This window comes from Onychostoma macrolepis, chromosome 05 (assembly GCF_012432095.1).
Source record: "Onychostoma macrolepis isolate SWU-2019 chromosome 05, ASM1243209v1, whole genome shotgun sequence".
Lineage (NCBI taxonomy): Eukaryota > Metazoa > Chordata > Actinopteri > Cypriniformes > Cyprinidae > Onychostoma > Onychostoma macrolepis.
In genome coordinates this window covers 34,322,059-34,348,151 of record NC_081159.1, presented here as the reverse complement: position 1 = coordinate 34,348,151, position 26,093 = coordinate 34,322,059, and the positions used below count along the sequence as shown (strand labels likewise).

The 26,093-nt window shown below is 38.9% G+C and overlaps 1 protein-coding gene across 5 annotated transcripts; it reads left to right on the top strand.

The window, feature by feature from the left end:
• Nucleotides 1–73: 73 nt before the first annotated feature.
• Nucleotides 74–25,964, top strand: LOC131540214 (solute carrier family 25 member 45). Of its 5 annotated transcripts, none has more exons than XM_058774780.1 (8): nucleotides 1,018–1,043; nucleotides 1,141–1,212; nucleotides 12,955–13,142; nucleotides 13,326–13,385; nucleotides 15,807–15,940; nucleotides 16,309–16,500; nucleotides 16,594–16,834; nucleotides 25,456–25,964. In XM_058774780.1, exons 5-8 carry the CDS (start codon nucleotides 15,851–15,853, stop codon nucleotides 25,737–25,739), a joined length of 807 nt encoding a protein of 268 aa, XP_058630763.1. In that variant the 5' UTR covers nucleotides 1,018–1,043; nucleotides 1,141–1,212; nucleotides 12,955–13,142; nucleotides 13,326–13,385; nucleotides 15,807–15,850; the 3' UTR covers nucleotides 25,740–25,964. The 5 variants fall into 5 exon arrangements, with proteins under 5 accessions (XP_058630761.1, XP_058630764.1, XP_058630763.1 ...); XM_058774779.1 differs by having other exon boundaries at nucleotides 13,326–13,433; XM_058774778.1 differs by lacking the exons at nucleotides 12,955–13,142; nucleotides 13,326–13,385; nucleotides 15,807–15,940 and adding an exon at nucleotides 74–641 and having other exon boundaries at nucleotides 1,000–1,043.
• The last annotated feature ends 129 nt before the right edge of the window (nucleotides 25,965–26,093 follow it).

Genomic DNA, 26,093 nt, shown 5'->3' with positions numbered 1-26,093 from the left:
AAACCATTCAACAAAGAATGAAAAAATACCCTGTTGACTTATGCACAGTAGATATTTTCCTGTATTTCAGTGATATTGTACAATTGCTATACATTTTGAAAATGATCCCTTGTAAAGAGAACATCATTTTAAGATCAGTTTTGAAACTCTGGGAAGTAATAGGTGAGCTCAGAATTATGAAAATCTGACAAGGTACATTATCACCACCAGATGGTAGTAGAGCATCTCTTGAGACCAAACAAACTCTTAAGAACCCCTCTTTCTCTGTTTACTCTTTAGCAACAGTAAGTTTCTTCCAAAAATGCAGATTCGTTGTGTTGTGAAAAGGCCAGAGTCGTTGCAGTCGCTCTCGTGGCAGTACAGTTTACTGAAGCAAGATGATTTCTGCCCAAAGTGGACACAATCCTTTGTGGTGAAATTCAAGGTTTTGCTTGACAAATATTCTATGCGCTGAAGTTCATGTATCAGGGCGCTGCTTCAGGGCGCTAGTTTAATACTGCACGAGCTTTTCACACTCATACAACACATATTTCACCTTGGACTAACTGAAGAAGAGTTTTTATTTTTTATTATTGGTGTATTTTACGAGTTTAATTAATGTGCCATGCCGTTTGTGGAGTTCGTCGCAGGATGGATTTCAGGTAATTCTTAACTTTGGCTTTGGAATTCTTAACATGTCTGGTTGAAATAACAGGGAAAAACATTTGCTAACAGATGACTTTGAACCAGCTCGGTTTTATCAGCCATTAACTGAGAAGTTATAAACATCACGGTAGTACCGTGATATTCTTAACTTTCTTAACTTAGCTTTTATGTGACAGACACAATTAGATAAAGTGTAATAAAATAATCACTTAAATGTGTAATTTAGATTTTCTTTCCACTAGTCTAAAGAAAAAAAAAAAACAAGGTTATAAGAAATATAGTCATTACTCTGTTACTCTATTATAAATGTTTCATAATATCAGACTGCAAACTGTTCAATGATTCACAAATCAGGTGCTGTTGGTTTAGCTGTTGGACACCCTTTGGACACAGTAAAGGTGAGTTTCTTTAACAATAGATTTGAAGTATGTGTGATTTGCTGGTTTTCAGTCACTGACACTACTAATGCAGTTGATGCCTTTATTTTGATCATAGGTGCGCTTGCAGACCCAGGCTGTGTATAGAGGGATATTTGATTGTGTGGTCAAAACATACACACATGAAGGAGTAAGCTATCAGAAACTACACTGTACATATACTGTATATACAGTACATATACCAAGTCGTGCTCAAAATGATTAATACTTTTGGTAAATATAATATAAAGGCGGCTGTGAAAGTAAATCTGCATTGTTAATCCTTTTGATCTTTTATCTTAAAAAATGTATAAAACTCACTTTTCACTGGAGTATAAGAATTTAAAGTCTTAAACTCTAATGCTTGAAAAGATTAGAATTAGAGAATATCTGACAACAGATCAGTGACCATTTCTTCATCCAGAATCACTCCAGACCCTTCAGATTTCCAGCTCTATGTTGGTGCTTCTCCTCTTCAGCTCACCTCACTCATTTTCTATAGGGTTCAGGTCAGGGAACTGGGATGGCCATGGAAGAAGCTTGGTTTTGTGGCCATTTTGTTTTTGGATCATTATCTTGTTGGAAGATCCAACATTAGTCCATTACAAGGTTTCTAGCAGAGGCAGTCAGATTTAGATTTTATGTCCATTGGTATAGAATCCATATAGGTATTGGTATAGAATCTATGATGCCATGTATGCCATGTATCTGAACAAGATGTCCAGGATCTCCGACAGAAAAATAGGCCCACAACATTAAAGATACAGCAGTATATTTAACTATACACATGGGGTACTTTTTTTTTTTTTATCCCTGTGCACACCAAACCCATCTTGAGTGTTTGCTGCTAAAATGCAAATGTTTTAGTTTCATCTGACCATAAAACAGTTTGTTCCAGTAGTGTCTAGCAAATTAATATACTGGAGTTTGTTTTTGGATGACAGCATTTTATTCTCTTGATTTTTTTTTTTTTTTGAAACCCTCCCAAACAACATGGTACTGTTTGATCATTTTTTTTTAGGCTTTCTGAGACTCAACTATTTTCTGCAATTCTCCATCTGTGATCCTTGAAGAGTCTTTGGCCACTCAAACTATCCTCCTCACCTTGATAGACAAAGCAGACACACGTCCTCTTCCAGGCAGATTTGTAACATTTTCTGTTAATTATTGTGAATTGCAGGCAGTGATTTGAGCCATGTTTGACTCCAGAGGAGGAGATGGCGGGTGAGGTGTGACATGCGATGAGAGCATACTCTCCCTTGATGTTTGATGTACGCGACCATTGTGAAAGTGAAAGTAATGTGTGACCAAGTATGGAAGTACGGAATTTGTGCTCTGCATTTATCCCAGAGCAGTGGGCAGCCATTTATGCTGCGGTGCCCAGGGAGCAGTTGGGGGTTCGGTGCCTTGCGCACCTCAGTCGTACATTCACTCCCCCCACCTACAATTCCTGCCGGACCTGAGACTCGAACCCACAACCTACGAGTCCAACTCTCTAACCATTAGGCCACAACTGCCTAGTTGCAGTGTTGTCCATCCAGAAGAGCACATGCCTACCCTGAAGCAGCCCTTCAGGTTGATCGCTTCAAACCAATCCTAGGTCTGAACACATGAAAGAATGTGTTCTGTATCAACATCCTGAACGGGAGCTTGTGAAGGGCCTGATTTAAGACACGCAGTTCCAAGATTGGTTGTTTTTGGATCACTTTTCTTGTGTTCCTTGGCTGTAAACCCTGACTTCGTCTCAGCCAGAGGGACAGGCTCTATTGTATTCTTCACCAAAAGGACTGCAATCTCCTCACGTCCTGCAAACGTATCCTCTTGGCATGTGGTGAAGGAGAGTGCTGGGACTAGAGGTCTTCTCGTGTCCTAAAATCTGTACCCGACCCAGATCACTTACCCGAACCCGACGTGCATAAATATTTTTTTTTAAGAGAGAGACCCATCCCGAGACAGACCTGATGAAATTAGACCCGAGTCTGACCTAACCCGATGGCATTTATTTTTAACCCGACTGGACCCGAATGTAAACAGCATTGACATGGGCACTGCCTGCAGCCCCGCAGTCAGTTAGGATAAAAATCCCAGTGTCCTGCTGACTGATTTGGCTGCTGCTGCATTACTTTCATTTATTTACTTTATATTTTTGCCTGTCTGATGGATACATTATTTCTGAGTTCGACTTTCAGTTGTGACCGGATTTGAAAACTGAATGTGATAGCTTGAAAAGAAGCAAAGCGATAGCCTAATAAATTTTGCGATTTAACAACGTTATTTACCTAGTAAAGAGCTTCTGCACACAAAAAAGAAAATCCCTGCATGAACACCTCGTGTAAAGCTTCTTAGAGAGTAAAAAGGCAGACTAAAGCCATATTCAACTTATTTTCTAACATGAATAAATGTAACTAAATAATTAAATGTGATAAATAATTATTCAAGAAATATTATAATTAACATTATTATGAGGGCCACTGTAGATCTGCAATCCATTCCTTCAGTCCCCCGTTTTAGACCGATGTGGGGTCCCATACCCCACGTCTGGTCTATCAAGTGAGGTCACTACGGAAAGTACATTTCTGACATTTCTAGTAATAAACACATTCTTTCATACAAATACTTCCCTTATATGTCCATCTACTTACTTATTCCCACTATTTCTAATTGCACTAGTCTTTCTTCACATAAAAAGTTATGTCCTTTCCAGTGAATCATTCTGTGTGTCCCTCTAACTGGAAAAGTGTCCTTCATCCATATATGCTTTCATCAACACACCTTTGTAAATACCTCTCTTCCTACTACAGCTACTTCACACTTACTTTTTAGACAAAACATTTAGACAACAGCCTTAAAAATAAAGTTGCATATTCATTAACAAGATTTAACAAATCATTAATATATTATGAAAGAAAAACTGCGTGCACAATAAGTAATTCATTTTTATGACCCTTTAGATAGAAATTTGCCTTGTTTGTTTTTACATGTCTTATACAGACATTGCTTATAACCTAAATACTAGGATAAATACACTGGTTTTACAAAAACTATTATTTCCAATCTATTATATAGTGCAAGAAGAGGGATTGTAACTCCACTCATTCATTCCCCCATTTGAAACCATGTTGTGTTTCAAAACAAAATGGTAGTCTTACTAAAAATAAACAAACCAAAAATAAGTAAGACCAAGATTGAGCCATCTTTAAAAATAGAAACAAAAGTAATCATAATCATTATTTCCTTGAAAACCTAGAACAGTTCCTAGTTTATTACTTAATAGCCCTTTTATTAAGTTTTACTTTCACCACGGATCCATTTGCAGTCATCACAGTCCACATGCTATTTAAACATAAATTACATAAACCTAAACTTGTCAATGTTAAGAACATTTGGTCGAAATGACATTTTAAGTATTGAAGTGTATAACTTCAAAAATACAACTTACTTGTTCACTTATTGTCATGCATGTATTTTTATATCATGACATTACTGTTAATCATACTCAGTGCCTTATTTTATTTTATTTTTTAATGCAAATCTCAATTATCATACCATATTGCTGTACTCAGGCTAAATTAACGGCACATTCAGAAGCAAATCCTCAAGACCTCGTGTAAAGTCAATTTAGTTCTCACTGTCTTGTCAGTTAGAAATGCGTACAGGTCAGCTATCTGATCAAAGTCTTAAATCCCTTCAATCGTATATGTCTTTTGGCAGTGATACTTATCAAATCAAAAATGTTATAAACTGAACAATAGCCGACTGATTTCACAATCCTATCACCATTTAAACAATACTAATGCTCAGATCTAAACTGTCAAATATTCATTAAAGAGACATCCTCAGTTTCTATAAATCTGTTTTGAAACAGTATAAATTATCAAAAAGCCCTGTCAGCGTTCACAATAATATTAATTTAATTTGACTTGACAGGTGTTCATAAACCGCTCTGTAGATCCTATTCCAATTTTGTTATTTTAAACATTAACTTCAGCTGCTATATTTCCTTTAATTAAAACCTTTTGTTATTGTCTTCCTCCATCAACGGGTTAGCCAGCAGATCCAAAAGTTTTTGTTAACCTATCTCTGTTCTACATAACCCAAACTATTGCGTCACTCAAACCTTGAGGACACACACAGACAGCCTTATAGCTGCTTTGCCTTTAACCCATATTACATGAACTGTGTTTACTCCTTTGTCTTCCCACCAGCCTTTCTTTATGTGAGGGTGCTCTCTGGATAATTTGGTTAGTGACTTAGCCAATGTGTCACTGTTTCTCTGCCGTCAAGTCTAAAATATTTACCTTTACCAGTCGAATAACAAAGTGTTAACTTGTTTAAATTTAGACCCTCAGTTGAATTTAGGCATGGATTTTTAACCCATTATGGACGACAATCTTAATTTTCACAAATCCATAAACACTCTTAAACATATTAATTCAGAGAGTGATTCAAATCAGCATTATTAAGGCCAAAAGAAGTCGTTATTACCAGTAGCAGACAGAGCTGGATAACCAATCCAGTTAAAGCTCGTCCCATGTTCTGTATTCTCTTTTCATCAGATTATATAAGAATTATCGACTTCTGTAAAGTTTGCCATTTCACTTAACCCACCTGTAATGATAAAGCACTCATTCCAGAGGTTAGTGACACAATATACGCAAAACACAAACAGAATTGTCCCCCAAAATATAGAATAGTCATCCTCACACTCGCACATACTAGACACATGAATATCGAAGCAGCTTATATATTCAAGGTTTGCTTTTGGTGTTAAATCAGAAGGATTTAAACAACATTTTTCTGTCAGTTTTACCTAGTTTGTAGCTAGTCTCTTATCTAGTCTCAAAGTTTGCCTGTTCATTAATGATTTTTATTTTGCCAAAATTTTTTTTTTGGTCTTAAAATCATTGCTTTGTTTTGGTTACTCTTGCTTAGCAGGCCGATAAGAGAAGCAGAGCACCATCCCTGCCTCCACTCAAGCAGTCTCTCTCTTACTGTGCAAATTATCATTTGACAGTTTCACCAAACTTTAACTTAGACTATAATATCAAATTCATTACAACATATAACCCTTAATCTTTCAAATAGGTTAAAAATCTCAAATCTCAGTTTACACTGTTTAAAATACATAATGCTAGGAGCATTTCTTAAAATAATTTTTATCTTAAATGCTTAATTCCCTTAACCTTTGTTATCCAAACCATCTCTTGAATCTGCAAAAGCAGTCTTCATTTTTAGCCACCACCATGTCTTGTAATCATCTTATGCCATGCCTAATGACCTGCATGAGTAAAAACTATGATATAGACATATTAATTCAATATCATCTCAGCCTCATAAGAAATTTTGTCTCATAATAATGGCTGTCATCACATGGTCTCAGATGGTTCTTGAAAGCCCATTGCCATTAACTCTTTATAAATAAGCTCCTTTTCCTCAGGGTGTGATCCCCTGGCATAGTTGCATCAAGTTGTGGACGCTTGTCTCAATGAAAAACAAGCCATGAAGGAATGCAGTTGTTGGTGATCAGGTCTGGAGGAGCTCACATTTTTGAGGCAGATTGCTGTAACTTCTTACAGTTCCCCTCTTAACGATGCTCTAGGCCTATCAAGCATCCGCTCAACTCCACTACCATCTCACATATAACACCACCCTTCTGGGCAGGTGCCCAGTGGCGGTTGTCCCCTATTGGCCAGAAGAATTTATTTCTTAAATGCATTGGGCAGTTGAAACATTTAACTACTCATTGCCAAATAACTACCAATTGCCCTCTTAATGTATAAAATCTGAATTTCTTGTAACATGTCCTTTAACATCTCAGGGTCTATGATTTTCAACTGAAACACTGTGCTTTACTATAAATAGCTTACCACTTATGACACAGGCTCAGATAGCAGCATTTAGCTGACTTTGAATGAGAGAGAGAACTCTGAGGGATTCAGGACTGGTAGCAATGCATTTATTAACTTTTAACATAATTTCATTGTACTATCATTTTACTCAAGCCCAGCTTAAAACTTGTCAGAAATGACTTGCATTTTCAAATAAACATCTTTCTTTTTACTTTATTTTTGCAACTCAAAGGTTTCTTCAAAGTTAGTTCTTTTGCAGTCCTTGTCAGTGCATTGTACATCAACATGTATTTATTCATTCACGTAATTCTGGCCATGGCTTTGGAATTTCAACAATGGTTTTAAATCTATCAGGGGTTATCTGACCCAGATATGTTACTTCGGGTCATGCTAGCATGCTTTCTTCAAAGTTAACTTTGAAACCCCTGTTTATGTTACTTGTTTACAACATTATCAGCTCATATATAAACAATAATTTTTCACTGGAAATGGGCATTTGGCTATGATGCTGAGTGACTACATTTTTACAGTCCGACAGTAAAATTACTCTCTTGCCCAAACATCAGTAAATATAGAAATTACAAATTTTCCACTCTGAACATGTCTCTGTTACTTGTACAGCTTGAACCAGAGTCATGGTGGGGGCCAGCATGAGATAAAAACAACTGTTTCATTGCAGTCAAATGCAATCTTATATTCTAAAGCATAACATAAGCTTCTAAGTTTTTCCTAAATGCTACCGCCAATTTTTGTGCCTACACAATCTTTTAATCAACCCAGAATTCTGTTCAGTATATTATTAGAGCTTGCAACAGCGACTACTTTAATCAGATTAAATTATCAATCAGTTACTTCTGGGATTATTTTTAACAAATAGCCATTTTACACATCTGAAGATAGGCACATGCATTTAGAAATTTGTATCTTTCTGGTTCTTTCTTTGTTTAAAGCCAATCAAGTTTTTGTTTTAACTTTCCAATCAGAATCAAAGCCTAGACTCATAATTCTTTCAATGAATTCAGAGAATATTTTTAAGGTCAGAGCTTCAGAACCGAGCTGTTTACAGCATGCTCTCTTCTGTATCATTATTTCTATCAGGGCTGAGCAAGTTACCTAATTTTTCAGCCATAATTCTAGCACAGTTGAAAACCAAAACAGATTATAACAGCAAGAGATTGAGGCGGCGATCTTACCAACAGCACTTGACTTCTGCGTGATGAAACTGCAAAGTATATTCCAGAATTTCTATATACCGGTCCAAACCAATTAGGGTCATGAAAACAAAATTTTAGCTCTTTCGGGGTTGTTCCTGATGCATCCCAGATCAATCAATCCTTGCCGTGACTTATATATATGTGTTGCGTCCTGTGACGTAATTTGTGCTGTTCTGGAGTCAGTTAAGAGTTTTTTTTTGGTATGTTCTCTTCTGTGCTGCTGCTTTAATAGGAGTTGATTACTGGCACCTGATACTCGTTTGCTGATGACCAACTAACTCCTCATTCATTGGCTCCCTCGGAGAGGAAACCAGCTATAAGAGCAATCAAGAAAGCGCAGTTGAAAAGAAAGAGGAAAGGAGGCTTGAGCCATCTCTCTCTCCACATGGACCTTCTCTGCAGCCCCAGACTTAGTTAGTTAGTTAGTTAGTTAGTTAGTTAGTTAGTTAGTTAGTTAGTTAGTTAGTTAGTTAGTTAGTTAGTTAGTTAGTTAGTTAGTTAGTTAGTTAGTTAGTTAGTTAGTTAGTTAGTTAGTTAGTTAGTTAGTTAGTTAGTTAGTTAGTTAGTTAGTTAGTTAGTTAGTTAGTTAGTTAGTTAGTTAGTTAGTTCAATCTGTGCTAGAGTTCAAGTTAACATACTGTTGTGCTCCTGTCTAGATTGTTAAATCTAGCTCCTAATAACGCTGACTCTTTGATAGTTCTTTATTTTATATTTGTTAAGTTTTTTATTTTATAATTTGTAGGGAGGTGGGTGCCATTTTCTTTTGTCAATCCTTTTGCCTCTGTTTTTGGGTAAGTTAGGGAGTTAAGGAAGTGCTATTGTCTTTTTGTTAATTTTATTTTCCCCTGTGTTAGGTTTAAAATTGAGTAAGATTCTATTTTGTTTGTTATTTTGGCCTTGCCACCTCCTGAAGCTTATTTGCTTTGTTTCTGTGGTTCTTTTATGTAATAAATCAAAATTGTAGTAAATCTTTTAGTGGTTGGCAGTGTTCTTTAGGGCTGGGACTGGGATGAGAGGCTCCATGTGGACTTTCCTTTCATTTTGTTATGTATTCCTTAATTCCCCTAGACTAATTATAGAATGGGAACGTAACAATATGGATATGAGTATTTATTTTTCAACTATTTTTAACACTAATTTTGGTTACTCTTTTCCCTAACCAACTGACCTGACCTGATCGCTAAACTCGGGGCGCCCCTGTCTGAGACGGAAGGAATAGAGAGTTGGTTGAGCGATTTACTCCCCTTCTAGCGTCTTACATTCTCTCGGTATTTCATATACCTTCACACAAATGCCCTCTCTGGCTTTTACGGCTCTCAATGCCACAAATGCACTATTTACCTTTACGGCTCTCAGTGCCACACAAATGGAGAATGCGTTTTGTCCACCCCCCGGACTGTACCTTTTCCCCTCACAGAAAGTACTTCAAATTGTGGTGCACACCTCTCAACTCCAAGTCTACTTCTAAGACCTATAAGTGTGCACCTGTACACCTTTTCTACATACACAAGGTAACTTAACATTTCAGGTGTACCTCACTCTATGACACCAGTTTATCCAAAACAAATTCATACAAAAGTCTGGTGTCCCTCACTCACGTCTGAGTGAGTATCGCTCTCCCTTCTCCCACACTCCCTCCGCCACACACAGTCCCTAACCAAGAATAATTTTTAAAGATCAAATCTTTCTTTCCTACCTTCTTTTGTTGATTGATCAGGGATGTCACTTAAGAAAGATTGCCCGCACATCCTCCACCATTACTGTAGGGGAATTTACAGTAAAGACCCTCGGACCAGGTGTGTTGAATGAAGACCAGAAGTCAAAAGATTTGATCAAAAATGAAGAAAATTTACTGAAGTTAGTTTGCAGTTTCATCAGCGGAAGTCAGCTTCAAGACTCACAATCGAGTTCGTAGGCCGCTCTCTCTCTACATCTAGCTGCAAAGACAGACATTCACACACATAGGCACAGAACACTTGTCTCTACTTCAAGGTTGCCGGGCTCTGCCCTGAATATTATCAAATATGGTTAACTACACACACAACGAGATCAGCTTCTTAGAGAGTAAAAAGGCAGAATAAAGCCATATTCAACTTATTTTCTAACATGAATAAATGTAACTAAATAATTAAATGTGATAAATAATTATTCAAGAAATATTATAATTAACATTATTATGAGGGCCACTGTAGATCTGCAATCCATTCTTTCAAAGTCTCTTCACATCCTGATAGCAATCATTAAGTTAAGTGTACTTAATGTATTTATATATTCTGTGGAAGGCGTAGGACCTAGAAATGTTTGTTACGAGCGTTTTGATTGACTTTCCTACCTGCCTGTCAACATACAGTATCTCACAAAAGTGAGTACACCCCTCACATTTCAGCAACAATTTTAGTATATCTTCTCAAGGGACAATACTGCACAAATGAAACTTGGATATATTTTAGAGTAGGCAATGTGAAACTTGTATAGAAGTACAAATTTACTGTCCTCTAAAAATAACTCAACATATAGCCATTATTGTCCAAATAACTGGCAACAAAAAGTGAACATGTCAAAACCGTGTCCAAAGTGTCAATATTTTGTAGGGGCATCATTGTTATCTAGTACTGCCTTAATCCTCCTGGGCTTGGAATTCACCAAAGCTGCACAGGTTGTTGCTGGCATCCTCTTCCACTCCTCCATAATGACATCACGGAGCTGTTGGATGTTAGACACATGGTGCTTCTCCACCTTCTGCTTGAGGATGCCCCACAGGTGTTCAATAGGGTTCAGGTCTGGAGACATACTTGGCCACTCCATCACCTTCACCTTCAGCTTCATCAGCAAGGCATTTGTCATCTTGGCAGTGTATTTGAACTTACAGGATCGCAATCGGTCTGTCAGGTGACGTCACACTCACAGGAATCGAAGTGCATTTTGGGTATCGCCACCATTTGTAAGGTATCAAAGCCGAGGGCTGTATCTGAAATCGCCCCTATACCCTCATTCGCTATTCCCTACATTCTTCCACTCATACAGTTCACTTGAAGGAGTGAATGAAAACGAGTGAGTGAATTCAGACACTGAGTGCATCGGAAGGACTGCCGCTTTGCTTGCTGTTTAATAACCATTTGAAACGGGCAGCTTCAGTAGTAAGATTAAAGGATTCATCTTGAACTCTGTCACGGAAATTATGTATAAACCTCTATAGAAAACCTACTGATCGAAACACACTTTTGCATGGACAGAGTTACCATCCTACAACGTTGAAACGTAGCTTGCCTATTAGTCAATTTAATCGGATACGTCGAATTTGTAGTACTGAACAGTCATATACACATCAAAGTACTGATTTGATTAACAGATTTAGGGAGAGGGGTCATAATGAAGATTGGATACAGTCCGCAAGTTAGAGATTTGAAAATGAAAATCAAGAGACATCTCTACATAAAAAACGGTTAAAATCAGAAAACAAAACCACTGTATGTGCTGTTCAATATTCTCCTATTTGTTCAGATATAAAAAAGATCATAGACAAACATTGGTATATTTTAAAATCCGATCCTCTCCTTAGTGATACTTTTGAGAAAACACCAAGATTTGTGTATAAACGCTCTCCTAATATACGTGATCTTCTTGCAAGAGCTGATGTTAGTTCATCTGTAGAACGACCAACTCGCTTTCTATCTATCCCTTCGGGTAATTATGATTGTGGTCGTTGTGCCCAATGTAATTTTACTACAAAAACTAAAGTTTTCTCTCATCCTCATTCAGGAAGGGATTTCAAAATTAAGGGTGTTATCACATGCAGTACTAAAAATGTTATTTATATGATAAAATGTCCATGTGGGTTAGCGTATATAGGAAAGACACAACGTGCTTTAAAAACAAGGATTGCAGAACATCGAAGTAGTATTCGCACTAATTAACCAAAAAACTTGGTAACAGTACACTTTAATTAAAAAAAACACAACCTTTCCACATTGAGGTACATTGGAGTTGAACACGTTAAAGTACCCAGGAGAGGTGGTGATGTCAATAAGATTTTATTAAAAAGAGAAGCTAATTATATTTACATGCTGAACACTCTCTCTCCTAAGGGTTTGAATTTGGAACTTGATTTTAATTCATGTTTCTAAGTGATATTCTTTGTGTTGAAAGGCGAACTTTGTTGATATAGCTTCGTTTGTACCTTAATATATATGTTGTATGGCTATGAGTTGCTTGTCTTTGGGACGGACAACTGTGAATTCTGGGGGAAGTGGGTGATGTTCTATGGCTGTTTGGATATTTCCTGACTTTGTGTTTGTATTCAAAAATTCTTGCCCTAATGTGGTTGTTTTAATTGTGATACAGCTGTTCACATGATTGACGTTGATTACCAACAGGTGTAATCAATTGGAATACTGCTTGAGTCTTAGTACTTATTGAGCTGTTGCTTTTGCTTGTATGTGTTTGCCTGACGAAGGTCTCTGGACCGAAACATTAAATAAAGGGAATAACAGTGTGCAGATCTTTTTTCCACTTTTTAAATCCATAGTTAAACAATTTAATAATCATTATACAATGAATTTGTACCTGTGTTGTATTACGCCGTGGACGAGCACCTTTAAAATGAATGGATGATTCAGCTGCAGGCACTATCTTCTGGCGAGACGCGGGAATTCATTCGGCGCACGACTCTCACAGTGCATTATGGGTTATCACTAGCCATTGAGTGTACATCGGTTGTACACTCGTTTTTGTGGTGCATTGTGGGATTGAATGAGTGCACTCGAGAACGTCCACTATGGTTTCGGACACCAATAAAAATGGCTGACGGAGCAACACTGTCTTTCATTCCAGATTTTTCTCCAATCACGGCAAAAAGAAGTGCATTTGCGCCAATTAGGAAGGAAATGAGAGAAGCTGGCATCCAGAATTTTCTTCTTTATCCTGCAACACTGAAGGTCATTCTCCATCAAGATGAACCTAAAATGCTATACTCCCTAGAAGAAGCAAGAGTTCAAAGAAAAGATGCTCTAAATGATTAGGTGATTGTGTCTTTCACTGTTCACTTTAATGTTCACTTCTTAATTCATAGTTACTAGAAGCTTTCATTGTGCATACAGTATCGCTTACTGATTATGATGTTATTTTATTTATGTTTCTAGTTGTATTCCTTCTCTCTCTCTCTCCTTTTTTTAAATTAATTAATTTATTTTTATTTTTAATAGAGATACTACTTAGTCAATACGTGACTATGGGGCCAATGTTGGTGCTTCAGTAATGTGCAGGTATTTGTTGACGCCACGGATCATACTAAGGGGTGCTGGCAGATCAAGGTTTGTTCTTGGTTTGATCTGCCGTAGTTCATGGGAATATATTTGTTTTTTTTTTAATAGTGACGGGAAGGGTGGGGGGTGGTTTAATGGTAGACTCAACTGTTTTTTTTAAAGGTAGACTCAACTTGTATTTTGTCTTATTATGCAGTAATTTACAAACCCGATTCCAAAAAAGTTGGGACACTGTACAAATTGTGAAATAAAAACAGAATGCAATGATGTGGAAGTTTCAAATTTCAATATTTTATTCAGAATACAACATAGATGACATATCAAATGTTTATACTGAGAAAATGTATAATTTTAAGGGAAAAATAAGTTGATTTTAAATTTCATGGCATCAACACATCTCAAAAAAGTTGGGACAAGGCCATGTTTACCACTGAGTGGCATCCCCTCTTCTTTTTATAACAGTCTGCAAACGTCTGGGGACTGAGGAGACAAGTTGCTCAAGTTTAGGAATAGGAATGTTGTCCCATTCTTCATTAGGTCTTCTTTGTCGCATCTTCCTCTTTATGATGCGCCAAATGTTTTCTATGGGTGAAAGATCTGGACTGCAGGCTGGCCATTTCAGTACCCGGATCCTTCTTCTACGCAGCCATGATGTTGTAATTGATGCAGTATGTGGTCTGGCATTGTCATGTTGGAAAATGCAAGGTCTTCCCTGAAAGAGACGACGTCTGGATGGGAGCATATGTTGTTCTAGAACTTGGATATACCTTTCAGCATTGATGGTGCCTTTCCAGATGTGTATGCTGCCCGTGCCACACGCACTCATGCAACCCCATACCATCAGAGATGCAGGCTTCTGAACTGAGCGCTGATAACAACTTGGGTTGTCCTTGTCCTCTTTAGTCCGGATGACATGGCGTCCCAAAAAGAACTTCAAAAAACGCCTGTGCTTCTGGATCATGTTTAGATATGGCTTCTTTTTTGACCTATAGAGTTTTAGCCGGCAACGGCGAATGGCACGGTGGATTGTGTTCACCGACAATGTTTTCTGGAAGTATTCCTGAGCCCATGTTGTGATTTCCATTACAGTAGCATTCCTGTATGTGATGCAGTGCCGTCTAAGGGGCCCGAAGATCGCAGGCATCCAGTATGGTTTTCCGGCCTTGACCCTTACGCACAGATATTGTTCCAGATTCTCTGAATCTTTGGATGATATTATGCACTGTAGATGATGATAACTTCAAACTCTTTGTAATTTTTCTCTGAGAAACTCCTTTCTGATATTGCTCCACTATTTTTCGCCGCAGCATTGGGGAAATTGGTGATCCTCTTCCCATCTTGACTTCTGAGAGACACTGCCACTCTGAGAGGCTCTTTTTATACCCAATCATGTTGCCAATTGACCTAATAAGTTGCAAATTGGTCCTCCAGCTGTTCCTTATATGTACATTTAACTTTTCCGGCCTCTTATTGCTACCTGTCCCAACTTTTTTGGAATGTGTAGCTCTCATGAAATCCAAAATGAGCAAATATTTGGCATGACATTTCAAAATGTCTCACTTTCAACATTTGATATGTTATCTATATTCTATTGTGAATAAAATATGTTTATGAGATTTGTAAATTATTGCATTCCTTTTTTATTCACAATTTGTACAGTGTCCCAACTTTTTTGGAATGGGGTTTGTAGTTTGATACCTATGACTGACCTTAATATTCTGAGTTGTAATATTAATGGCCCTCATAAACTTACAGGTTTTCTGGATTTTTTGCGAAGAAGAAAGATTGATATAGTGTTAGTTCAAGAATCCCATTTGAAAGAAGAGGATATTCACAGGTGTAATAATAAGTCTTATGAAGTGGTATCTCACTCATCTTCGGATACTAAAACCAAGGGTGTCCTAATATTGGTGCGGAAGACTTTAAATATTACTATTTTAGATAAAGATTGTGATACAGACGGTAGAATAACACATAAAAACAATAGTGGAGAATAGGAATATTGTATTTCTTTCAGTTTATGCCCCTTGTACTCCTGACCCAACTTTTTCTCTGCTTTGTCAACCTATCTCTTGAAATTTTCAGATTTTGAAATTGTATTGGGTGCAGATACGAATTCTGTAATGTTGCATATCCTAGATAGATCTGGACCAAAGGAATCACACTCTCAAGCTTTTTTATTTTTTTTCTGAATATGAATCTGTCATCTTCTCCTAATTGTATCTTTAGGCACGTTTTCGTATTGTTTTTTGGGGGGGGAGTGCCCCTCTCTCTCACCTTTTTGGTCTCCGCTCTCACGGGGCCTGTTATATTTGTTGGGTACTGAGATATGTTTGACTCCGTGCCATTTTTTCATGAATGACTTTTGGGACTTCACCTTGTCCGTCCAACAAAGATGTTTACTGTTAGCTGCTCTCACAGCAGCAAAAAAATTGCTAGTCAACCGTTGGAGTCCTCCTCATACAATGGACGGACGAACCTGGACTGTGTATTTGTTGGACATTGTCTCGATGGAACTCTCAACTTCTCGTGTGCATGGATCTAGTGTGGAAACTGTAAGTTTGTGGCATTCAGCTTTTGATTTTGTCATCGTTTCTGGAATCCTTGTGAAAATCATTTTATTGTGGGTTGGGGTGGGTTCTGAATTTGCACAGTTGCTTTTTGTTTGTTACTGCTGTTTCAGGAAGAAAATTTAATAAGTTGTTAAAAAAAAGAAAACAAGCAGTTAGTAAATTAATAGAGTGAGTCTAAAAGGGGCAAGTTTTTTTTTTTTTAAGAATAGAATTAGAATAGAGAGTGCTAGAGTTAGAGGGTCAAATAAAGATGGAAGAGATGTGTTTTTAGCCGATTCTTGAATTAGAAAAAATTTCTACAAAAAGTTAATCACTTGAATGACAGGTCTTCTTTTTTCCTTTTTCCCCAGTTTCGTGGATTTTTTAAAGGCATGTCATTTCCTGTCGTCTCTGTTGCCATTAGCAACGCTGTGGCCTTTGGTTCATACAGTAATGCGCTGGATTACCTTACTCGGTCAGGTAAACACAACAACTCTGACCAAAGCAAGCGGGCGTCACTCACTGCTGTGTTCATGGCCGGGTGTTTTTCAGGCTTAGCACAGGCAAGTCTGGGCATCAAGCCAGCAAAGTCCAAAAGAATCTAAAGCAACACATTGCATGTCACTAATTTGTGCTGATTTTATCCACTCTCACAGTTGTTTGTTACAGCTCCGACAGACCTGGTTAAAGTGCGTCTGCAGAACCAGACGAAGTCAGGTAGGAATAAGTACAGAGGACCCATACATTGTATTGCTGTGATCTTGAGAGAGGATGGGGTGAAAGGCCTTTTCAGAGGAATTTGGGCTCTTGCCCTGCGCGACGTGCCTTGTTATGGACTTTACTTCCTGCCATATGAGCTGATCTGCAGGATGCTGACTGAGAAAGGGAAGCAACCTGGTAATTGTGCATAAATAAATATGTTAGTATATTGTATTTGTAAGTTTATATTTATGGCTGTATATTATATACAAATATATATATATATACACACAGTGGGTACGGAAAGTATTCAGACCCCCTTAAATTTTTCACTCTTTGTTATATTGCAGCCATTTACTAAAATCATTCAAGTTCATTTTTTTTCCTCATTAATGTACACACAGCACCCCATATTGACAGAAAAACACAATTGTTGACATTTTTGCAGATTTATTAAAAAAGAAAAACTGAAATATCACATGGTCATAAGTATTCAGACCCTTTGCTCAGTATTTAGTAGAAGCACCCTTTTGATCTAATACAGCCATGAGTCTTTTTGAGAAAGTTTTTCACACCTGGATTTGGGGATCCTCTGCCATTCCTCCTTGCAGATCCTCTCCAGTTCTGTCAGGTTGGATGGTAAACGTTGGTGGACAGCCATTTTTAGGTCTCTCCAGAGATGCTCAATTGGGTTTAAGTCAGGGCTCTGGCTGGGCCATTCAAGAACAGTCACGGAGTTGTTGTGAAGCCACTCCTTCGTTATTTTAGCTGTGTGCTTAGGGTCATTGTCTTGTTGGAAAGTAAACCTTCGGCCCAGTCTGAGGTCCTGAGCACTCTGGAGAAGGTTTTCGTCCAGGATATCCCTGTACTTGGCCGCATTCATCTTTCCCTCGATTGCAACCAGTCGTCCTGTCCCTGCAGCTGAAAAACACCCCCACAGCATGATGCTGCCACCACCATGCTTCACTGTTGGGACTGTATTGGACAGGTGATGAGCAGTGCCTGGTTTTCTCCACACATACCGCTTAGAATTAAGGCCAAAAAGTTCTATCTTGGTCTCATCAGACCAGAGAATCTTATTTCTCACCATCTTGGAGTCCTTCAGGTGTTTTTTAGCAAACTCCATGCGGGCTTTCATGTGTCTTGCACTGAGGAGAGGCTTCCATCAGGCCACTCTGCCATAAAGCCCAGACTGGTGGAGGGCTGCAGTGATGGTTGACTTTCTACAACTTTCTCCCATCTCCCAACTGCATCTCTGGAGCTCAGCCACAGTGATCTTTGGGTTCTTCTTTACCTCTCTCACCAAGGCTCTTCTCCCCCGATAGCTCAGTTTGGCCGGACGTCCAGCTCTAGGAAGGGTTCTGGTCGTCCCAAACATTTTCCATTTAAGGATTATGGAGGCCACTGTGCTCTTAGGACCCTTAAGTGCAGCAGAAATTTTTTTGTAACCTTGGCCAGATCTGTGCCTTGCCATAATTCTGTCTCTGAGCTCTTCAGGCAGTTCCTTTGACCTCATGATTCTCATTTGCTCTGACATGCACTGTGAGCTGTAAGGTCTTATATAGACAGGTGTGTGGCTTTCCTAATCAAGTCCAATCAGTATAATCAAACACAGCTGGACTCAAATGAAGGTGTAGAACCATCTCAAGGATGATCAGAAGAAATGGACAGCACCTGAGTTAAATATATGAGTGTCACAGCAAAGGATCTGAATACTTAGGACCATGTGATATTTCAGTTTTTCTTTTTTAATAAATCTGCAAAAATGTCAACAATTCTGTGTTTTTCTGTCAATATGGGGTGCTGTGTGTACATTTAATGAGGAAAAAAAATGAACTTAAATGATTTTAGCAAATGGCTGCAATATAACAAAGTGAAAAATTTAAGGGGGTCTGAATACTTTATGTATATATATAATATACACATCATTGCTTTTTGTTGATTTTGATTGCTTCCATTGTCCTCATTTGTAAGTCGCTTTGGATAAAAGCATCTGCTAAATGACTAAATGTAAATATATATATTATTTTATTAGATTTGTAAGTTTATATTTGTGGTATATTGATTTATGAAATATTCTAAAATATTTACATTTACATTAACCTAATGTCCCATTAGGTTACATTAATTAATGCATTAACTTATATTAACTAACAATGATAAAAACATTTGTTACAGTAATATTCTTTAATGTTATTATTGTTAGTTCAAGTCAGCTCAGGTCCATTAAGTAATACTAAAACTTTTGATTTTAATAATGCATTAGTAAATGTTAAAATTAACATGAACTAAGATTAATAAATACATTTAAATTTAAAATAGGTTCCCTTTCAAAGTGTCTCTCGACATTGCGTACAACTTTGCTGACGCACTGGGGAAACACCTTTCTCCTTAGAATACTGAAACCTGATTCACTTAACGCCATTTCTCTGCAATGGCTAATGGTGCTCAAACTTGCGAAAATTGGGGGGCGTGGCACCCCTTATACTACAGTGCTTGGCAGCATTTTTCTCAGAATCATTCTTCTTCACCTCAATTATTTGGAAGCCTCTCCTTCATCGTCGAGTCATCGCAAAAGTGGATATATTTCAGTACTCTTCAGCGTTTCTTCAAGTTGTGACATGTCATTTAAACTTTTTTCTTTATGCTCGGGACCTCTAGAGCTCCCTGATGATCATGACAGGTGTGTCTTCTGCCTGGGCCGCGCCCACGCAGAAGCCGCCATTGAGGAGCCCAACTGCCCTCGCTGCGATGCCATGTGTGTCAGGACTCTCCGTAGAAGGCGACGCGTCTACCCAAAAAATAAGAATAAACCCATCCGCCGTCCTTCTCCTCTGCTGCTCTGCCGGAGCCGCAAAAGAAGAAGCGATGGCCACTGGTCGTGGAAACCAGCACTGCTGGCAGCGAGCTCACGCCGGCGCAACACCAGTGTGCCTCCTACTCTCCAGACCAACTCTCTCCGGTGTATTATCCAGAACCCCACTACCGCCCCCCCAATGAGCGCGGGCAACTTCATCTCTTTCGGTGCACCTGAGAAAGAAAACCGCGACGATGCAATGTCCACTGCAGTGTCAGAGTCGGAAGACTGGTCCAGCCACGTGGAGGAATCCGACTCTCAGCGCAGCGAGATTTACGAGCCTGGTCACGTAGATCAAGAGCTGCTCTGCATAATTTCTAAGGTGGTGAAAGAGCTCAATCTAGAGTGGTCCCCTCCCACGAATGCACGAATGGTTTCTTCAGCCCAGTCGTCGCCATGAGGCTGGCCCACAAAGGCCTGCCCCATTCTTCCAAGCGTACGAAGAGGTATCCAAGATGTGGCACGCCCCGTATTCAGCTTATACCATGTGCCTATACGCTCATAAATGGAAAGTTTTCACGAATTGGTGCAGCTCAAAGAAAGTAGATCCAGCAACCTGCTCGATCTCATTCTTTCTGTCATTTTTACAAGAGCGCTTGGATGTCGGCCGCACGCCCTCCACGCTCAAAGTATACGTAGCTGCGATCTCAGCCTTTCATAATGGTATTGACAAACAGCCAGTTAGCAAGAACTATTTAGTGGTTAAATTTCTCCGCGGCGCGAGGCAGCTTAATCCTCCCCGCCTGACCACAATCCCCGCCTGGGACTTGACTTTGGTCCTGGATGCCCTGACACGCCCCCCTTTCGAACCGCTGCAATCAGCCTCACTCAGGGTACTCTCTCTCAAGACAACGATTCTGCTTGCGCTTGTCTCTGTCAAGCGGATCGGGGATTTACATGCTCTTGAGCTTTGGTGTTAATGACTGTAAAGTCATTCTTAAGCCAAGGAAAGGCTACGTGCCTAAAGTGCTTTCAACACTGTTCAGGAGCCAAGTGATAACTCTCTCAGCTTTCACCCAGAACGAGCCTGTGGACGGGGAAAACCCCCCTCCGCAGCCGCTTTGCCCTGTGCACACTCTGCGCATCTATGTCGAGCGCACCAAGAATTTCAGACTCACAGAACAGCTCTTTGTGTGTTACGGCGGTCGCACTAAAGGTCTACCGGTATCAAAACAGAGGCTATCTCATTGGTTCGTGGACGTGATAGCCCTGGCTTGTGACACACAGAATACAAATTGCCCCATCGGGGTGCACGCCCATGCCACGAGGAGCATCGCTTCCTCTTGGGTGTGGGCAAGGTGTATATCTATGGAGGAAATCTGCTCGGCAGCAGGATGGGCCTCGCAGAACACCTTAGCCAGGTTTTATAATTTGGACGTTTCTTCGCTAGCTTTTCGGGTCCTTTCAGTTCAGGAAAGCTAAGCGAGTTAAGATCTCTTATTATTACCACTGCTATTACTTGGCTGTTGTGGTTGGCATTCTACGGAAGCAATAGGAAGCCCCACCCCCTCGCTCATGGTGCGGGTTTCTACTAGGTCCCCCTAGGGAGGGGGGTATGGGTCATCGTCGTATCTGCGAGTCATCTGTGTCACGTCACTTGTAGCGTTTCTTTCCCTGTTGGCAAAGGAATGGACCCGCCCTACTCTGCCTCTGATTGGCTTACCTTAATGTTCTTTCCCTCATCCAACCAATCTCAAAAATTCGAGTGCTGAAATGAAGATTTACAGTGGTTTATTTGCCCTGACTAAGTTCATGTAACATCTTAATAACAATCCTTGTTGATTGTAGACCATAGTTGTCGCTCAAACGTCTTTTAATCATATAAAGGTGTTTATCCTTGAATGGTGTACTGCGAAAAATGCTTTCCTACTTAGAGTTTTTGTCTTGTTTCTAGTTCAAATATCTAAAAAACTCTTAAATGAAGAAGCATTTTCTAGACAAGGAAAAATTAGTTTGTCACCTTTTTCACCCCTGACGAGTTTGCACCCCTGTATTCTCACCATGGTTATTGCTGTCGAGCCTCTTATGTTATTCTCTGAAGCACCGTGTCGGTCGCTCGCTGCATTAATGCAATGTATCATATATCACCGGCTCTGTAGCCCTTGAACTCACATTGCGTCGTTCCAGGACACTCTATCGGAATGTGCGGTTTTAATATATGTGCGTTTGCTTTTCGATAGGACTCACAATGCACTGAGCCGCTTATAATATTATCTCAATGTGATTCTCTTGTTAGTAAGCGCTGACTGCCATGGAACGTTCATTATCATTCAGTGACTACCTGGGCCCCACCCTCCCTTCTAGAGCATGGGGTTTCAACCAGGTCCGCTGACATGCAAATATAGAGAACCTTTTCACTTGATTCTGATTGGCTCTAGCGAGTCAATGCCAAGGGATATCCCCACCTGCACGGCGTGTGCCCTTTTCTACTTCAAACTGCATTGTATCTCCGCTTTTAGCCGAAAGACCTTTGCAGAAGACACAGCGTGACAGTATACGTTCCGCAATGCGTCAGCAAAGCTGCACACAACGTCGAGAGGCACTTTGAAAGGGAACGTCCCCGATTCCTGAACGTAACCTCGGTTCCAGACGTTGCGTTCATACCGTGTCAACTTCACACAGGTCTTATTCTATTCAGTCTAAAGATTCTGAGGAAAATGGCGCCAAGCACTGCAGTATAAGGGGTGCCACGCCCCCCAAATTTTGCACGCTTGAGCGCCATTGGCCATTGCGGAGCAATGGCGTAAAGCGTATCAGGCTTCAGTATTCTAAGGAGAAAGGTGTTTCCCCAATGCATCAGCAAAGCTGTACGCAATGTCTCGTTTCCTTCTCAGGGAACCGAGGTTACGTTCAGTAACCAGGGACGTTTTAAAAAATGTATTTATATTTATGGTATATTAATTTTAGCTATAATAGAGTAGCTTATATGTAATATTATATATTACATTCTTAAGCTTGTAGTCATGGCTGTATGTTATATGTATTATACAGGTGCATCTCAATAAATTAGAATGTTGTTGAAAAGTTAATTTATTTTCGTAATTCAACTCAAATTGTGAAACTTGTGTATTAAATAAATTCAGTGCACACAGACTGAAGTAGTTTAAGTCTTTGGTTCTTTAATTGTGATGATTTTGGCTCACATTTAACAAAAACCCACCAATTCACTATCTCAACAAATTAGAATATGGTGACATGCCAATCAGCTAATCAACTCAAAACACCTGCAAAGGTTTCCTGAGCCTTCAAAATGGTCTCTCAGTTTGGTTCACTAGGCTACACAATCATGGAGAAGACTGATGATCTGACAGTTGTCCAGAAGACAATCATTGACACCCTTCACAAGGAGGGTAAGCCACAAACATTCATTGCCAAAGAAGCTGGCTGTTCACAGAGTGCTGTATCCAAGCATGTTAACAGAAAAAGTTGAGTGGAAGGAAAAATTGATTCAAGAATTTGGATGAACTTCACAAGGAATGGACTGAGGCTGGGGTCAAGGCATCAAGAGCCACCACACACAGACGTGTCAAGGAATTTGGCTACAGTTGTCGTATTCCTCTTGTTAAGCCACTCCTGAACCACAGACAACGTCATAGGCATCTTACCTGGGCTAAGGAGAAGAAGAACTGGACTGTTGCCCAGTGGTCCAAAGTCCTCTTTTCAGATGAGAGCAAGTTTTGCATTTCATTTGGAAACCAAGGTCCTAGAGTCTGGAGGAAGGGTGGAGAAGCTCATAGCCCAAGTTGCTTGAAGTCCAGTGTTAAGTTTCCACAGTCTGTGATGATTTGGGGTGCAAAACAAAATACTTCGTGCATTCGCATATGACCACAGAGAACTTTGAACATGCATGCTACTTAATTTTTAACTTATTACCTTTAATTCTCAGAGGGTTCTTCAAGTAAATATATTTTGGGAATATACATTTGGGAATCCCCGCAGTACATGTAAATAAGAAATAACGTGAATGTGTGCCTTCCAATGAATTTTGAAAGCCTTCCAAAGACATGAGTGATAATTGAGTGATAATTGACTGGGTGATAATTTAAAAAATCTGCTGGTGTTGGTCCATTGTGTTTTTTAAAAACCAAAGTCACTGCACCCGTTTACCAAGAAATTTTGGAGCACTTCATGCTTCCTTCTGCTGACCAGCTTTTTAAAGATGCTGATTTCATTTTCCAGCAGGATTTGGCACCTGCCCACACTGCCAAAAGCACCAAAAGTTGGTTAAATGACCATGGTGTTGGTGTGCTTGACTGGCCAGCAAACTCACCAGACCTGAATTGTCAAGAGGAAAATGAGAAACAAGAGACCAAAAAATGCAGATGAGCTGAAGGCCACTGTCAAAGAAACCTGGGCTTCCATACCACCTCAGCAGTGCCACAAACTGATCACCTCCATGCCACGCCGAATTGAGGCAGTAATTAAAGCAAAAGGAGCCCCTACCAAGTATTGAGTACATATACAGTAAATGAACATACTTTCCAGAAGGCCAACAATTCACTAAAAATGTTTTTTTTATTGGTCTTATAAAGTATTCTAATTTGTTGAGAATTGGTGGGTTTTTGTTAAATGTGAGCCAAAATCATCACAATTAAAAGAACCAAAGACTTAAACTACTTCAGTCTGTGTGCATTGAATTTATTTAATACACGAGTTTCACAATTTGAGTTGAATTACAGAAATAAATGAACTTTTCCACGATATTCTAATTTATTGAGATGCACCTGTATATGAAATTAAATGTATAAAAATTTTAAATGTAAAATTCTTATAAAATATGTATATTCATATTAGAGTGTTTTATGTTATAATTAATGATGTAACGATTAACCGTGAGCCTGTTGAAAATCGATTCAAATATGTGACGATTCAAATCGGTTGAGATGCTAAATAAATCGTGATTCAGTTAGGGGTAACGTTAGGAGTTTATATAAATGTATGTCTGTGGAGAACTTACCGTCTTTAGAAAAGTTTAGATGGTATTTTTTTCTTTTCATCTTGCCTCTGTATAATGCATATTAAAGTTCTTATGTGCAGCGGAAACCAAGGAAACACTTTAAGCGCCACCTGCAGGCAGAGAGTGAATCTGCATCTCATTCTGCTTGTCTGCTGTTTCATTTCATGCAGATACTTTTTATGTATAGTTTCACAAAACTGAAGTAAAACCATTCTGTTTTTGATTCAGATTTCGACATTATATAATCTAATTTAGATTAAAAATTGCTCATGTTGCATGTATGCAGCATATTTGTTTGGATCATAATTAAAATGCAGTGGTTGCCTCTAATTTTAAATGGAAAGAGCACAGACAAAGCCTTATTTTGTTTATATGAAGAGATTTCTTTTGTGTTACTTATTTATTTGATTTGGGGCTTGTTTTAACATTTCAATTTAGTTTTGTTATTTACGTTTACATTATATTTAAATTTTGTTATTGAGCAGACGCTTTCATCCAAAGCGACTTACAAATGAGCACAATAGAAGCAATCAAAACCAACAAAAGAGCAATAATATGCAATAAATAGTGTTATATTTCAATTTCACAAAGAAACGTGCAGCATTTTGTCTAAGCAATAATAAAAGGACACATTTAATTTATAATTTGTCTAAAATCTCATTTTGTTGAAAAAATCGTGAATCGAATCGTGAAATCAAAATCGCGGTGAAATCAAATCGTGAGTTGAGTGAATTATTACATCCCTAGTTATAATGTTATTTATTTTTATGCATTAATTATATGTATAGCATATTATATATTAGTATATTTGCAAGTTTATATGTATAGCTGTATATTATGTATATTATTACATAGTATTCCATTGTATATGTATGAATACCGCTCATCATTCATTAGGATTTATTATTTAGTTAAGTTAATAATAGTTTGCAAAATGCATGTTCAGGAATCCCATACATTTTCATAGTGATAACCCGAGTAATAATATGAAGATGTGGTCTTCAGGTAACACTGTTGTGCTGGTGGCCGGTGGTGTTGCTGGCGTGGTCACATGGGCCTGTGCCACTCCCATGGACATGGTGAAGGCTCGACTGCAGATGTGTGGCGGCGGCGGTCGCATGTACAGCGGTGTGCTGAACTGCATTACTGTGAGTGTGCGTGAGGAGGGCATGCGGGTCTTCTTCAAAGGCCTTCTTCTGAACAGCGTGAGAGCGTTCCCTGTGAATGCCGTGACCTTCCTCAGCTTTGAGATGCTGCTGAGAGCCATGACCGACTCACCTCAGGACTGAGGACAGCTGCAGGATGACAGATTTTTGTAGGCCAAAACTCAGAAACGAGTTCGCAAGTTAGCATTTCCATCGGTTCCATCATTCTTTGATGGGTTTTTACTTTGATGACAGACTTTACTCGGGCATTACCGAACGACCAAATCAACGAGATTGGTCCACTGGTTAGTCAAGTTTTCCCGTCCCATCATTCAAAGTTTTTGTATAAAAACATGACAGAAGGCAGAGTGAAATAAATTATATGGAGAGAATGTATGATTGAATTTCAATGGTTATGCAAACAAAAAGTGCATAGTGCGAATAATTTTACTTGTTGTTTGTGTACGAGTACTTTGTCCAACAACATTTCCAGCACAT

Excerpts from the sequence above, each read along its gene's own strand:
- LOC131540214 (XM_058774777.1), top strand. The coding sequence starts at position 15,740 with ATGAATGACTTTTGGGACTTCACCTTGTCCGTCCAACAAAGATGTTTA. Across the intron at positions 15,941-16,308 it reads ATGGATCTAGTGTGGAAACT|TTTCGTGGATTTTTTAAAGG; the intron begins GTAAGTTTGTGG and ends CTTTTTCCCCAG. Across the intron at positions 16,501-16,593 it reads GTTTTTCAGGCTTAGCACAG|TTGTTTGTTACAGCTCCGAC; the intron begins GCAAGTCTGGGC and ends CCACTCTCACAG.